General features: G+C 45.1%; 1 protein-coding gene across 1 annotated transcript in view; it reads right to left on the bottom strand.

Annotated features, from left to right (window-relative positions):
* LOC120990399 (putative olfactory receptor 5AK3) overlaps window positions 1-15,790 on the bottom strand; it is a 74,289-nt gene extending 58,499 nt beyond the window's left edge. The window contains exons 1-2 of the mRNA XM_040419204.1: window positions 15,645-15,790; window positions 14,360-14,552 (exon numbers count right to left, since the gene is read on the bottom strand). Of these exons, the coding sequence (XP_040275138.1) occupies window positions 14,360-14,552; window positions 15,645-15,790 (339 nt within the window). The remainder of the gene's footprint in view (window positions 1-14,359; window positions 14,553-15,644) is intronic.
* Between the last annotated feature and the right edge of the window lie 933 nt (window positions 15,791-16,723).

The raw sequence follows: 16,723 nt of genomic DNA, 5'->3' as shown, positions 1-16,723 counted from the left end.
AACAAGAATATATAGCAATATAGCGAATATTCGAAAAAAAACGAATTGCTATATATTCTTGTTTTAGAATATTCCGAATATTTGAAAAAACGTAGTTATAGCAACATAGCAAATATTCCAAAAAAAAATATCGCAATAAAAATTTGCATGACTAAAATTCGCATATTACACGATCATTACCTGCCGATTTTTTGAGTAAAAAAAATCGTTTAGAATATAACAAATATTCGAATTTGCGAATATTCTACAAAATATTGCGAAATATCGTGAATTCGAATATGACCCCTGCCGCTCATCACTACAATGGACTACCTATGCATGTTTCTGCAATGCACAGTGTTCTACACTGATATACAGGCTCTCTGGAAATAGCTAATTTTTAACGCACATCCTAACAAATTAATTCTGATCTAATCAAATTTTTTTGAAAACTCAGCAAAGCGTCTGAATAGAATTTTTGAAAACTTCACTCATCTCTATTCATACGGAATCAGTGGTACTCCACGTCCCTGGTTCTTGCAGCAAACCCCCTGAGGTGGCTGTGGCTCAAACCCAGCAGCAAGATCCCTCCACTGCCTCGGTCATGTCTTCTGTCTGCAGCCACAGCCCGACTGCAGAGAATCATCCTTTGATCTTCATGTGAGAATGTTGGATTGTCAGGGAAGCTTGGAATATCTAAACATTAGGGCTCATTCACACAAAAGTGTGCTGCCCGGTGCCGTATTGTGGACCACATTTGCAGATCCGCAATGCACAGGCACCGTTCCGCGTGCATTCCGCATCACGGTTGCGGTCCCCCTCACTTCAATGGGTCCACAAATCCCGAGATGCGGAACGGTGCGGAACGGAAGCATGGAACGGAAAACTACAAAAGCACTACAGAGTGCTTCCTTGGGTTCCATTCCGTGCCTACGCATCGCAAAAAGATAGAGCAAGTTCTATCTTTTTGCAGAACGGACGGATCGCGGACCCATTCAAGTGAATGGGTCAGAGATCCCCATGCGGCCCTGATGTCCTTCCCCATCTGTAAACTGGTCGTACAGCCAAATCAGTCTTTCTGATCCCAGTGGCCATGTCTGCCAAGATGCTCACAGTAATGTTGCACTGGCATCCTCCTGAATCTTCCTAGTGGGTATGACTGCGAGAGCACTGATGCCAGTATTCTTCCTGCTCTATGCCCATGCGACCCGTCAAAGACTGTATGAGCCTCTCTGCCTTAAGTGTGTGCACACTCTCCTCAGCTCCAAAGTGCCAGCACATGTGTCCTAATCTATGCGCAGCCTATGGCTGACATCTATGGGTATTTAAGGCATCTTCCACTATGGAGGGGGGGTGCCTAAGCAATAGTGTCTCTAGCTTGCTAGTTTTGGTGATGTAGTAATGTTGCTCCATTTGTTTGCCGTGTTTGACCTCTGCTTTTTTATTGGATTTTACACTGTCTGTCTGCCACAACCTTTGGGCTGTTTAATGGGTTGCAAGTGTGTTGCCCACTCTGACTCCTGCTTATCCACTCACTAAAATATTTCCTGATCTCTCAGTTAATCGCATCCGTTTCTCTAGACCAACCTGCGTCTGGTGTCACTAAATTGAGACTACTCTAAGAGCAGGGGCAGATTGGCCTTAGACCCTACAGAGAAAATTCCTGGTGGGCCGATGCCCAGGGGGCCACTCAAGCGCTCTTGATGGCCATAGGCCAGGTACATAATGATCTGATGCTCAACGGCCACAGGTGCCCTCCTGAACTCAGCTGTATTACCGTCCTCATGACGGTGATACAGTTGAATACTGTAGTTGGGTCAGCGGTATTCTGTGGCATTTGGTTCTGCTGGTGCAGTATTTTGTTCTGCACTGTTGTATTTGGTTCTGCTGGGGCAGTATGTTGTCCTGCTATGTGGTATTTGGTTCCGCTGGGGCGGTATTCTGTGCTGCACTTAGGTATTTCAGGTCCTGCCTACTTCTGTTTTTTTCTTTCTTACTTGTCTTGTCCTGTCTTCTGTAAATTTGGACCTACCTACAACATGGGGCCACTTTTAGGTTTTTATTCCAGGGGCACTTTAAGTTCCCAATCCGCCCCTGTCCAAGAGGTAGTGACCTGGTAGCTCCTCTGCAGCAGAGATCAGATCCCTGTATAGATACCCTCAGGCTTGTTTCACATCACCATTTCATTTTCTGTTCTTCTGATCCGTCAGAAGAACAGGAAAAACAAACAAAAAAGATCCTGTAAAATAATGAATCCTGTATCATCCATTATGCACATTTGGCATCTGTTTGAGCCATTTCTGTCTGAGGTCTGTTTTCTGCATGCAGGACTTCTGAAAAAAACTGATCTCAAACAGATGCCAAATGTGCATAAAGGATGCAACAGGAGGCGAAGAACAGAAAATTAAACGTTGATGTGAACTCCCCCTTAGTTGTAGGCCTTAGCCAAATCAGTTCAGTGACGCAATTGGTCCACACTAGTGTTGAGCAAACATGTTCGGCCAAACTGCTGTTCGGCTCGAGCATCGCTATGCTCGGCTCAATACTGTGTGTGCTTGAGTACAATTTAATACAATGAAAGTCAATGAGAGACCCGTACATCAAACCAGGCACCCCCTGCTCTGAAGAAAAGAGTATGTTTGCTTCACAAAAAAGGTTAGAAATTGATGGAAACACCACCAAAATGGCTTGGAAACAGCATTAGGAGGATGGCTGGATGCATCTTGGACTCCTATTACCTTTGACATACAATAGACAACCACACAGACTATATGCAAAAAGCCAGGTATGTGCAAGCCAACAATCTATCCATGAGACAGATAACAGTCAGCATACCTTACAATGGTAGCCTTGTGCACTATGAGACATTCCAACCCAGCTCTCATCTGATTGAGAGCCAGTAATTCTCAAAGTTGTTTCACATCTGTTGGATGGCTTGGGTGGACTTGGACGCCTAGATCAATATCATTAGGGTGACAAAAAGTTTTCTGATTGTCCTAAGGTAATATTCAATATCCTTTCTATACACTTTCTATAAATTTTGCGATAAAAATTTGTGATTTGAATATTTGCAATCTACACTACTCATGAACAGCTCCATCTATTGGATTCAAAGTCTTGTAATAAGACTATGAAACCAATAGATGGTGCTGTTCATCTTGTTGGGGCTCTAGTAATTGGGGCACCCTGCTCAACAGAGTCCACACACCGTGTAGCACTCAGCCTATAATAGCCTGGCTAACAATGAGGTGTATATTGGATTGCTGCTATCATTAACTACAACCAGTGACCCTGCTGCCTCTATACCGCTATGACCAGCTTCTCCCTCACCTACTGTGTCCTTCTCCCATACCATGTAGATTGTAAGCCCTCGTGGTCAGGGCCCTCTTTCCTTCTTTACCAGTTTGTAACTTGTCTTGTTTATGCTTAGTGCAATTGTCTGTATTATGTATGTGCACCCCTTTTCATATGTACAGCGCTATGGACTGAGTGGCGCTTTAATAATAAATAATAATAATATTCTAGCACTTTATCTGCAGTAATATAAGCTTGCTAGGGTGTATCTGCCCTGCTTGTAATGACTCATGAACAGCACCATCTATTGGTTTCATAGTCTTATGACAAGACTATGAATCCAATAGATGGCGCTGTTCATGAATAGTGTAGATCGCAAATATTCTGCTAGCGAATCAGCTGAAAAACAAGGCAGATTCTGCTCATTTACATGTCTTTCCCATATACCCATGTTTATGCAAATGAGTTTACATGACAAAACTGTATAGAAAGGTTATTGATCGGGTTGAGCGAACCTAAACTGAAAAGTTTGGGTTCGTACCGAACTTTAGGATTTTTGGACCCCGGACCCGAACCCGAACATTTCAGTAATAGTTCGGGTTTGGTGTTCGGCAATTTTATGGCGCTTTTTAAAAGGCTGCAGAGCAGCCAATCAACAAGCGTTTAACTCTGTGCCCTTAGAAGCTATCACAGACATGCCTACTAATAGCATGGCTGTGATTGGCCAGTGCAGCATGTGACCCAGCCTCTATATAAGCTGGAGTCACATAATGCTACACGTCACTCTGCTCTGATTAGTGTAGGGAGAGGATGCTGCTGCTGTCAGGGAGAGAATAGGACAGAATCTTTAATTAGAAGTGCTTGTTAACTCAGCGATCTACCAAGATTTTGTTTTGTGGGTGCAGTGCACAATCTTTTTACCCTGCCCTGAGCCCAGTGAGCCAGAAAAATAACTTTTATCCGTCTGTTAGTTAGGTGGGCGGCACAGCATATGTGCTTTTGTGACAGTCAAATAGAAGCTTTAACTACTGCAATTATATTCAGGGTTTAAAAAAATCACCCATTTTTGGCAAGACCCTACATCTGCAGCATTAGTCAGTGTGCAATTTAAACTAGAAATACAGCTATAATTTTCTGGGTTTTACAAAACACCATTTTGGGGCAAAATTCTCAATTTTATAGCCCTTGCTGCATCTGTCAGTGTGAGATACACGCTTTAGATACCGCTCTCATATTCTGTTTTGGCGAAATACTTAATTTGCGGCCTTTGCTGCATCAACTATATGCCGGTAAAGCTACTTTCACACTTGCGTTTGGGGTTCCGCTTGTGAGATCCGTTTGAGGGCTCTCACAAGCGGCCCCGAACTGATCCGTTCATCCCCAATGCATTCTGAATGGATAAGGATCCGTTCAGAATGCATCAGTTTGGCTCCGTTCCGCCTCCATTCCGCTCTGGATGCGGACACCAAAACGCAGCTTGCAGAGTTTTGGTGTCCGCCTGGCCGTGCGGAACCAAATGGATCCGTCCTGACTTACAATGCAAGTCAATGGGGACGGATCCGTTTGACGTTGACACAATATGGTGCAATTGCAAACGTATCCGTCCCCCATTGACTTTCAATGTAAAGCCAGGAGTCCCTATTAATATACCATCGGATCGGAGTTTTCTCCAATCCGATGGTATATTTTAACTTGAAGCGTCCCCATCACCATGGGATCGCCTCTATGTTAGAATATACCATCGGATTTGAGTTAGATCGTGAAAACTCAGATCCAACAGTATATTCTAACACAGAGGCGTTCCCATAGTGATGGGGACACTTCAAGTTAGAATATACTGAGAACTGTGTACATAACTGCCCCCTGCTGCCTGGCAGCACCCGAACTCTTACAGGGGGCTGTGATCTGCACAATTAACCCCTCAGGTGCCGCACCTGAGGGGTTAATTGTGTGTATCATAGCCCCCTGTAAGAGATCAGGTGCTGCCAGGCAGCAGGGGCCAGACCCCCCTCCCTCCCCAGTTTTAAATTCATTGGTGGCCAGTGCGGCCCCCCTCCCTCCCCAGTATTAAATTCATTAGTGGCCAGTGCGGCCCCCCTCCCTCCCCAGTATTAAATTCATTGGTGGTCAGTGCGCCCCCCCTCCCTCCCTCCCCAGTATTAAATTCATTGGTGGCCAGTGCGGCCCCCCCTCCCTCCCCAGTATTAATTTCATTGGTGGCCAGTGCGGCACCTGAGGGGTTAATTGTGCGGATCACAGCCCCCTGTAAGAGAGCGGGTGCTGCCAGGCAGCAGGGGGCAGTTATGTACACAGTTCTTAGTATATTCTAACTTGAAGCGTCCCCATCACCATGGGAACGCCTCTGTGTTAGAATATACTGTCGGATCTGAGTTTTCACAATGTGAAAACTCAGATCTGAAAAAGCTGTTATGCAGACGGATCTGTTCTGAACGGATGCAAGCGTTTCCATTATAGGTGCGGATCCGTCTGTGCAGATACCAGACGGATCCGCACCGAACGCAAGTGTGAAAGTAGCCTAAGTTTAACATCTGTTGTGGTTAAACTGTTTGAAGGTTTTCTGAGAGATGCTATCTTAGAGCATCTCAACGGAAATAAGCAAATAACGCCATATCAGCATGGCTTCATGAGGGATCGGTCATGCCAAACTATTGTAATCAGTTTCTATGAAGAGGTAAGTTCTAGACTTGACAGCGGCGAATCAATGGATGTCGTGTATCTGGACTTCTCCAAAGCATTTGACACTGTACCTCATAAAAGGTTAGTATATAAAATGAGAATGCTCGGACTGGGAGAAAACGTCTGTATGTGGGTAAGTAACTGGCTGAGTGATAGAAAACAGAGGGTGGTTATTAACGGTACACACTCAGATTGGGTCACTGTCACTAGCGGAGTACCTCAGGGGTCAGTATTGGGCCCTATTCTCTTCAATATATGTATTAATGATCTTGTAGAAGGCTTGCATAGTAAAGTATCAATTTTCGCAGATGACACTAAACTGTGTAAAGTAATTAACACTGAAGAGGACAGTATACTGTATATATACTACAGAGGACAGTATACTGTATATATACTACAGAGGACAGTATACTGTATATATACTACAGAGGACAGTATACTGTATATATACTACAGAGGACAGTATACTGTATATATACTACAGAGGACAGTATACTGTATATATACTACAGAGGACAGTATATTGTGCATATATACTACAGAGGACAGTATACTGTATATATACTACAGAGGACAGTATACTGTATATACAGTGGGGGAAATAATTATTTGACCCCTCACTGATTTTGTAAGTTTGTCCAATGACAAAGAAATGAAAAGTCTCAGAACAGTATCATTTCAATGGTAGGTTTATTGTAACAGTGGCAGATAGCACATCAAAAGGAAAATCGAAAAAATAACTTTAAATAAAAGATAGCAACTGATTTGCATTTCATTGAGTGAAATAAGTATTTGAACCCCTACCAACCATTAAGAGTTCTGGCTCCCACAGAGTGGTTAGACACTTCTACTCAATTAGTCACCCTCATTAAGGACACCTGTCTTAACTAGTCACCTGTATAAAAGACACCTGTCCACAGAATCAATCAATCAAGCAGACTCCAAACTCTCCAACATGGGAAAGACCAAAGAGCTGTCCAAGGATGTCAGAGACAAAATTGTAGACCTGCACAAGGCTGGAATGGGCTACAAAACCATTAGCAAGAAGCTGGGAGAGAAGGTGACAACTGTTGGTGCGATTGTTCGAAAATGGAAGGAGCACAAAATGACCATCAATCGACCTCGCTCTGGGGCTCCACGCAAGATCTCACCTCGTGGGGTGTCAATGGTTCTGAGAAAGGTGAAAAAGCATCCTAGAACTACACGGGAGGAGTTAGTTAATGACCTCAAATTAGCAGGGACCACAGTCACCAAGAAAACCATTGGAAACACATTACACCGCAATGGATTAAAATCCTGCAGGGCTCGCAAGGTCCCCCTGCTCAGGAAGGCACATGTGCAGGCCCGTCTGAAGTTTGCCAATGAACACCTGAATGATTCAGAGAGTGACTGGGAGAAGGTGCTGTGGTCTGATGAGACCAAAATAGAGCTCTTTGGCATTAACTCAACTCGCTGTGTTTGGAGGAAGAAAAATGCTGCCTATGACCCCCAAAACACCGTCCCCACCGTCAAGCATGGGGGTGGAAACATTTTGCTTTGGGGGTGTTTTTCTGCTAAGGGCACAGGACAACTTATTCGCATAAACGGGAAAATGGACGGAGCCATGTATCGTGAAATCCTGAGCGACAACCTCCTTCCCTCTGCCAGGAAACTGAAAATGGGTCGTGGATGGGTGTTCCAGCACGACAATGACCCAAAACATACAGCAAAGGCAACAAAGGAGTGGCTCAAGAAGAAGCACATTAAGGTCATGGAGTGGCCTAGTCAGTCTCCGGACCTTAATCCAATCGAAAACCTATGGAGGGAGCTCAAGCTCAGAGTTGCACAGAGACAGCCTCGAAACCTTAGGGATTTAGAGATGATCTGCAAAGAGGAGTGGACCAACATTCCTCCTAAAATGTGCGCAAACTTGGTCATCAATTACAAGAAACGTTTGACCTCTGTGCTTGCAAACAAGGGTTTTTCCACCAAGTATTAAGTCTTTTTTTGTTAGAGGGTTCAAATACTTATTTCACTCAATGAAATGCAAATCAGTTGCTATCTTTTATTTAAAGTTATTTTTTCGATTTTCCTTTTGATGTGCTATCTGCCACTGTTACAATAAACCTACCATTGAAATGATACTGTTCTGAGACTTTTCATTTCTTTGTCATTGGACAAACTTACAAAATCAGTGAGGGGTCAAATAATTATTTCCCCCACTGTATATACTACAGAGGACAGTATACTGTATATATACTACAGAGGACAGTATACTGTATATATACTACAGAGGACAGTATACTACTACAGAGGGATCTGGATAGATTGGAGGCTTGGGTAGATAAGTGGCAGATGAGGTTTAACACTGACAAATGTAAGGTTATGCACATGGGAAGGAATAATGCAAGTCACCCGTACATACTAAATGGTAAAACACTCGGTAACACTGACATGGAAAAGGATCTAGGAATTTTAATAAACAGCAAACTAAGCTGCAAAAAACAGTGTCAGGCAGCTGCTGCCAAGGCCAATAAGATAATGGGTTGCATCAAAAGGGGCATAGATGCCCGTGATGAGAACATATTCCTACCACTTTACAAATCACTAGTCAGACCACACATGGAGGACTGTGTACAGTTCTGGGCTCCTGTGAACAAGGCAGACATAGCAGAGCTGGAGAGGGTCCAGAGGAGGGCAACTAAAGTAATAACTGGAATGGGGCAACTACAGTACCCTGAAAGATTATCAAAATTAGGGTTATTCAGTTTAGAAAAAAGACGACTGTAGGGAGATCTAATTACTATGTATAAATATATCAGGGGTCAGTACAGAGATCTATCCCATCATCTATTTATCCCCAGGACTGTTACTGTGACGAGGGGACATCCTCTGCGTCTGGAGGAAAGAAGGTTTGTACACAAACATAGAAGTGGATTCTTTACGGTAAGAGCAGTGAGACTATGGAGCTCTCTGCCTGAGGAGGTGGTGATGGTGAGTACAATAAAGGAATTCAAGAGGGGCCTGGATGTATTTCTGGAGTGTAATAATATTACAGGCTATAGCTACTAGAGAGGGGTCGTTGATCCAGGGAGTTATTCTGATTGCCTGATTGGAGTTGGGAGGGAATTTTTTATTCTCCTAAAGTGAGGAAAATTGGCTTCTACCTCACAGGGTTTTTTTGTTTTTTTTTCCTCTGGATCAACTTGCAGGATAACAGGTCGAACTGGATGGACAAATGTATTTTTTCGGCCTTATGTACTATGTTACTATGTTAGTGATTGTTAAAAATAAGCTTGAAAAACTTCAATAATTTTCTGGCTTTTAAAAAACACCCATTTTTGGCAATGCCCTCCATATGGGGCCTATGTCGCATTAGTCAGTGTGCAATTTAAGCTAGAAATACAGCTCTAATTTTCAGAGTTTTAAAAAAACACCCATTTTGGGCAAAATACGCAATTTTACAGCCCTTGCTGCATCTGTCAGTGTGAGATACACGCTTTAGATACCTCTGTCATATTCTGTTATTAAAAAAAATCACCCTTTTTGGCCAAAATACTTAATTTGGGGCCTTGTCTGCATCTGTTAGTGTGCGATACACGCTTTAGATACCGCTGTCATATTCTGTTATTAAAAAAACACCCTTTTTGGGCAAAATACTTAATTTGCGGCCTTGTCTGCATTTGATAGTGTGAGATACACCCTTTAGATACTGTTGTTATATTCTGTTATAAAAAAACACACCCTTTTTGGGCAAAAAACTTAATTTTGCAGCCTTTGCAGCATCTGTCATTGTGAGATACACCCTTTAGATACTGTTGTTCCATTCTGCTATAAAAAAAAACACCCTTTTTGGGCAAAATACTTAATTTTGCAGCCTTTGCAGCATCTGTCATTGTGAGATACACCCTTTAAATACTGCTGTTATATTCAGTTTTAAAAAAAAACACCCATTTTGGGCAAGATCCTAAATTTGAGAAATATGAGGAGAGCGTCAAATAAGGGACGTGGCCCCGGTCGTGGTGCTGCTGGTGGAGCTCCTGTAGCAGGGAGAGGACGTGGTCTATTTGTGCCAGCTACACGCACAAGTGAAACACCTTCCTCAGGTGCGAGTAGGTGACAGAACCTTCAGCGTTATTTGGTCGGGACTAATGCGGCTCTGTGAATGGAGAGGCCAGAACAAGTACAGGCGATAGTAGATTGGGTTTCTGACAGTGCCTCCAGTTCCTTCACATGGTCTCCCACCCAGTCTCCTGCTGAAAGATCAGAGTTGGCACCTGCAGCCCATGTCCATCGGTCTTTAACCTCACCCCTTGCACATCAGCCAAGCAGTCTGAGCCCCAAGTCATGCAGCAGTCTCTTCTGCTTTTTAATGACTCTGCAAGCAGGGTTTCACAATGCCATCCACCTAGCCCTGCCCCAGAAGTGGAAGAGATTGAGTGCACCGATGCTCAACCACTTATGTTTCAAGAGTACATGGGAGGACCATCGCAGCATGTCTCGGATGATGACAAAACACAGGTGCCAAATGCTGGGGCTTTCAAAAGTGCGCAGACTAACAAGGAGGGCAGGGGTGAACACTGGGTGGAAGATGATGTGGAGGACGATGAGTTCCTCGACCCCACATAGAATCAAGGTCATGCGAGTGACCTCTGTAGTTCGCAGGAAGAGGCGGTGGTCGCAGAGAGCCACCAGCACAGCAGAAGAGGGAGCAGGGTGCAAAAGCGGAGCGGCCGTTCCCTAGACAGTACGCCTGCTACTTCCCACCGCAGCAAGGGACACCGAAGCCAGCTTCAAGGAGTTCCCTGGCATGGCAGTTCTTCGGACAATGTGCTGACGACAAGACACGAGTGGTTTGCACGCTGTGCAATCAGAGCCTGAAGCGAGGCATAAACATTCTCAACCTGAGCACAACCTGCATGACCAGGCATCTAAGTGCAAAGAATGAGCTGCAGTGGAGTAGACACCTCAAAAACCAAGAAAGGTCTCTGGCTCCTCCTGCTTCCTCTTCTGCTGCAGTCTCGGCCTCTTCATCCACCTCTGGAGTGACAGTGCCACCTGCCATCTAATTACTATGTATAAATATATCAGGGGTCAGTACAGAGATCACTCCCATCATCTATTTATCCCCAGGACTCTGACTGTGACGAGGGGATATCCTCTGCGTCTGGAGGAAAGAAGGTTTGTGCACAAACATAGAAGAGGATTCTTTACGGTAAGAGCATTGAGACTATGGAACTCTCTGCCTGAGGAGGTGGTGATGGTGAGTACAATAAAGGAATTCAAGAGGGGCCTGGATGTATTTCTGGAGCGTAATAATATTACAGGCTATAGCTACTAGAGAGGGGTCGTTGATCCAGGGAGTTATTCTGATTGCCTGATTGGAGTCGGGAAGGAATTTTTTATTCCCCTAAAGTGGGGGAAATTGGGTTCTACCTCACAGTTTTTTTTTGCCGTCCTCTGGATCAACTTGCAAGATGACAGGCCGAACTGGATGGACAAATGTCTTTTTTCGGCCTTATGTACTATGTTACTATGTTAAACAGAGGATCTGCCAGCAACACCACCACCTGGGTCACCAAACATCTCCACAATGTCCCACAGAAGCGTTCAGCTCTCCGTCTCCTAAACACTGGGGCGAAAGAGGAAGTACCCCCTGTGGGGGGTTAGCTCTTATTCGGGGGACATTCACACACGTCTTCACGGACACCAAGTTTTAAAGTCCAAGCATTGGTTTTATTTGACACCACAGCAAAAACAAAACATAATACAAAACAAACACCTGCCCGGCTGGGCTCTAACTAAACATATATTAAAAACAACTTCTAAATAAGTGTGGGGGCAGCGCGCACCTCCACTGAACTACTGCACACTGTATTGGGAGACCGCTACTCGATACCAAATATAAGGCAGGATTTACCTTATTATCTTTATTGGTCCTCCTCGCAGCTGCTTGTTAGTCCATGTGTGGAGTCATTTTACTTTTATTCTTTAGAGAGCTCTACAGGGATCTCCGCTGATTGTAGGCAAAGTTTTTCAAAGCTCGCCCCGGCCGGTGGCGTAGCTTCTACTTTCGTTTTTCGCTTACGCTCACAGAATGGAGCGGGTGACGTCACCAGAGCTACGGTTCCTCACAGACACCAAAAGGGATCATCTAACGTGTTTCTAGCACTACGGTGCTCTTCGTCAGGGATTCACTTAGGTGCCTTCTTTGTCTACCTTTTATCAGCTTCGATCCTTGTCTGTTTAACCCTTCTTCTGCTGTGAATAACTTAATCAAACCCAAATAACTCGATCTCTTTATTTAACCCCCCCTCGGTTTTAATGTGTCCATATAAAAAATCCACTGTGTCTCGTTTTTTGACATATATTTGAGGTAGTCTCCTCCACGTATATCCACTTTAACTTTTTCCAACCCACAAAACAAGGAACCTTCAAATCTACCATTATGCTGTTCCCTATAATGCCTAGACAACGGGTTATCATCTACTTTCTTTTTTTATATTATATATGTGCTTATTTAGTCTCTTCTTCAATGGTCTCTTTGTTTGGCCTATATAGATCTTTTGACATTCAATAGTGTAAATGACACCCTTAGGCCTCATGCACACAACCGTTGCTGTGTTCCGTTCCGCAAAATGGGGTTCCGTTGTTCCGTGATCCGTTTCCGTTTTTGTTTCCGTGTGTCTTCCTGTACTTTATCAGCTTCCCTATCATATTCTATGACATCTGAACAATTTCTCCTTAAACGCATAAACTGACTTCTGGGGATGTTATGCGTTTAAGGAGAAATAGGAAGATAGTGGGTAGGCATTGGGATATACTGAGGGAAGATAAATGGATTGGGATCCACACATGGACTAACGAGCAGCTGCGAGGAGGACCAATAAAGATAATAAGGTAAATCCTGCCTTATATTTGGTATCGAGTAGCGGTCTCCCAATACAGTGTGCAGTAGTTCAGTGGAGGTGCGCGGTGCCCCCACACTTATTTAGAAGTAGTTTTTTATATAGTAACCACAGCGGAGGTACGGGGCTGTTTTCGAGCACTGCTGCAGATTTGTAATGAGATTGCGCCGATGGATCGTGGTGTTGCTACACAGTAGATATTAAACATATATTAACCTGACTCACCTAAAGTATACCTCACAGTTCACACATCTTTCAGGTGCGGCTTTCTTAGCCAGTAGTTCAGCTCACTTCCAGGCTGTAACAAAGTTAGTCCAGGCTATCTCCCAGCCTTGTGGTCCCTCAGCTTTGCCCAGCTGAGACCACATTCACATAGCCTCCAGGCCTCTGTCCACGAGCAACACTCCCCCTCTTACTAACACCCTGGGAGGTGCTTTATGCCAGCCTGAGTACCTCCAGCTGGTCTCACCTGTGGTGGAATAGGGGTGTGGATCACACTATCCACCCCTTCCTTGCCTCAAACCTGTGTGAGATCTGTCACTGTCTCACATACCCCCCCCCCCCCTTTGTTCAAGCCCTGAGAGGTGAACACATGCATAACCACGGGAGGCAGGTGAGAGGGCATCCACCTGGCCTATCACCTTTCATTTGTTCTGCCAGACCCACGCCAGCAGAGCTTGGTTTATCACCAAAACTGATGTCTTGCCCAATAGAAACTGCCTAAAGGCCTCATGTGCCCATCTCATGGCCAGATACTCTTTTTCTACTCTTTCCCGGGTGAAGATAATGCACTCTAGCACTCTTTGATCTCTCTCTCTTTTTAGATCCTCTGGCTCCCGCACATGCACCTCATGTCCTTTCTTGGACTGCTGCAGCTCTTGACTGAACTGTTCTCAGTCATGGTCATGTCCAGACACTTTCTCCTTTGCTTTGCGGGGCTCCTTCAGAAGAGCATGCTTGCCCCTGCTCGCTTCTTTTACGTGCATCTGGTTCTCTTCTTCCTTCTTTCCAGCAGCTATGGTGGCAGTTTCAGAGACCTCTGCTTCTTTATTGGCTTTTTCCACTTCGGCTGACTCTCCCTGTGTCTTAACTTTGGTCTCTGCAGCACCTGGGGACTTCATGTCAATCAACACATCGGCCTTAACTTCTTCAGCCTTTTTCTTCTTGGAGTCTTCAGTATCTTTGACAGCCTTCTCATCCTTCTCGGACATAGTACCATACACTTGCCCACTTAACTCCTCCCCCTCTTTCTGATCCAGGCAGGAGGAACCGGGAACACCGGGTTTTTCAGCAGACTCCTCGTCTTCTAGCATTTTCTCCAGAGGCTCACCCAGGACACTGTTCTCCTTTTGGTGAGGAGTCAGGAGAGACAGCCCATCGTAATAGCTAGGATCCAAAAACTGATTGTTCACCTCCTCGTACTTCTTCCCCAGCAGGATGCTGGCTATTTGGAAGGCCTTGCAGGCAGAGGGGACGTCTTTTAGGCCCGGCTTACACTCTACCACGGGTCTGTGGTCTTCGGCATTAACATCAGCCCCATCGACTGGTTCAGCAGAAGCATCTTCCATCTTCTCTGCTTCAGCCAGCACCGCAGTGCCACCATCTCCAGACCCATTCTTAATAGACTCTAACTTAGACTTCTCCAACTCATAGACGTTCTTCCCGACGTCATCCTTTGATCTCACAATGTCACGGCTGAGGATGGGGAAAACCCTCAGCCGTGCGATGCCAGAAGATGTTAGTGGCTGCTCAGCCAGGACGAAAGAATTAGGGAGCAGGTCACCTCCTATCGCATCCCTAATCTGACCCTGACTCCTAATCATATGAGCCAACCCTGATGGTGGGAGGGCTCATACACCGGAACCTAATATTCCTACTCGCCCTCAGGATTGCCCTGGAACAAGGAGCAGGGTAAGACGACCTGTTCCTTCTGGACACGGAGGAACAGGAGTCTCACTGGCCAAGCTGCAAGGAGATGGGGTACATAAACAGACGTATGGATATGGCAGGAGAACTACTCTTGTTCACACCTACCTGCCACAGCCTTGCTGACTGGATCCCGTGCTCACAAGCTGATGTCCATACCAAACATAAATGGACACAGCAAACACACATACACACACAGGAACCCAGATCCATAGCTGCATTAAACATGAAAGGAAAACAACATCAACTTAACATCACATATAAACATTTATGACCACAAGGATGGCCCTCACTGGCAGATGGTATAAGGGACCAGGAGGGTGCCTCCAGCTTACAAACAAGGCTGGAGTACCCCTCAGACATCAGGTCTCAACTGAGGCTAAATAGCCCATGTAGCCACACCCACACAGACACACCCAGTGCTCACATACTAGGAAGGGAATTAATCCTTCCAACACAAGGCAAGGGAAGACGACCACTTAAAGGGGAAGTACACACATAAACACACACTTCACCTGTTGCCGCGGGCAACGGCATGCGTGGCAACCATGTCCTGGGGATCAGCCAGAAGGCCGAGACACTGCCACCACATGCATACAACACCAAACGTAGTCACGGGCAACCAAGTGAAGGAAAATGTCACTACGCACACCATAGGCCATGACACACGAGATCATCTATCTCTGCTCTGAGTTGATTGTTCAGCCTCTCAAATCAGCATGCTCTTAAAGCGCTTTTTCAAGAGCTCTAGCCAAGGAGAGGGCCTTGGTCTCCTTCTCCCAAGCATCAGTCTCTGCACGGTCACGTTTTTCATTATATCGAGACGAGATTTATTTCTCTTCAGCCAGGAGCCGGTCAAACTTCTTCTGTTTCTTCTCTAGGTTAGACATAATTTGCTTCTGGTGGTCCAGGTCCACCATTAGATGATCCAATTCTCGCTGAAGTTTGTTCTTGGTTTTCTCCAACTTTCCGTATGTCAGACCCTTTTTCTCCAGGCGCTGAACCATCAACTCCATGTTTTTCAACAGTTTCTTTTCAGCTTTTCGCACAAGCTTGTGGAAAGTGCCCCGCTTTTGGGCCTCCGGTTCCAGCTGCTCCTCGCTCGGCTCTGCTGCAGCAGATGTAGGAGAATCACCATTCTCTTTCTGGCTCTCCTCCTTTGACCCTTTTGAAGCCTTCTTCAGTTGCTCTGTGAAGACAGCTAGTCCCTTCTCTAACGTTTCTAGGGAGCGTGAGGAGAGAGAAAGATCTTCCTCCTGTTTGCAGCTGTACTGTCGTGTCAGGTCATCTACAATTGTCTGGAAATGGGCTTCAGACCCTAGGCTGATGTCACCTGATTTAATTCTCATCTCGTCAGATATAACTATCTGGTCGCTACTAGTAACCACCTTAGTTTAGCAGGACCTTGACATGGTAGCTTCACTCTCTATGTTGCTATCGGTCACAGCACATACGTCACATATGCTGCTCGTGTCATTATTAATTCTAACCTCTAGGGGCACTGATGAGCTTATCCCCACCTGGGACACTTCCTTAGTAAGCATAAAACACTGTGGAGACTGCATATCCACCTCTGGTACGTGTGGTACACCCTCTAGCCCTATCATATTTTCCTGCACATTCAAACACTGAGTTGGAGCTGTGCTTTGCTCCACACTACTTATATGAATTTCTTCAAATCTTTTGATCAAGTCATATAGATCTTCATGAAAAATAGCAGATGAAGAAAATCAAGCTTCATCAACATTTAAATTTTTACCACCAGTGGCCGCTTATCCCCTGACCACAACCTGCAATGGAAAAGGCATGTTATCAACATCAGATATTTCACATGACATCCCCCTTTCATTATGCATTTCCGCCAACGTGGCACAATCACCTTGCACCTTATCTGCACCATTGTCTTTAATGGTCACTTCACTTAACGGATTAGGTACCAG

Source organism: Bufo bufo, chromosome 1 (assembly GCF_905171765.1).
Source record: "Bufo bufo chromosome 1, aBufBuf1.1, whole genome shotgun sequence".
In the NCBI taxonomy this organism is placed as follows: Eukaryota; Metazoa; Chordata; class Amphibia; order Anura; family Bufonidae; genus Bufo; species Bufo bufo.
Note: the sequence above shows the minus strand (reverse complement) of the source record. Positions and strands in the feature narration are given on the sequence as shown.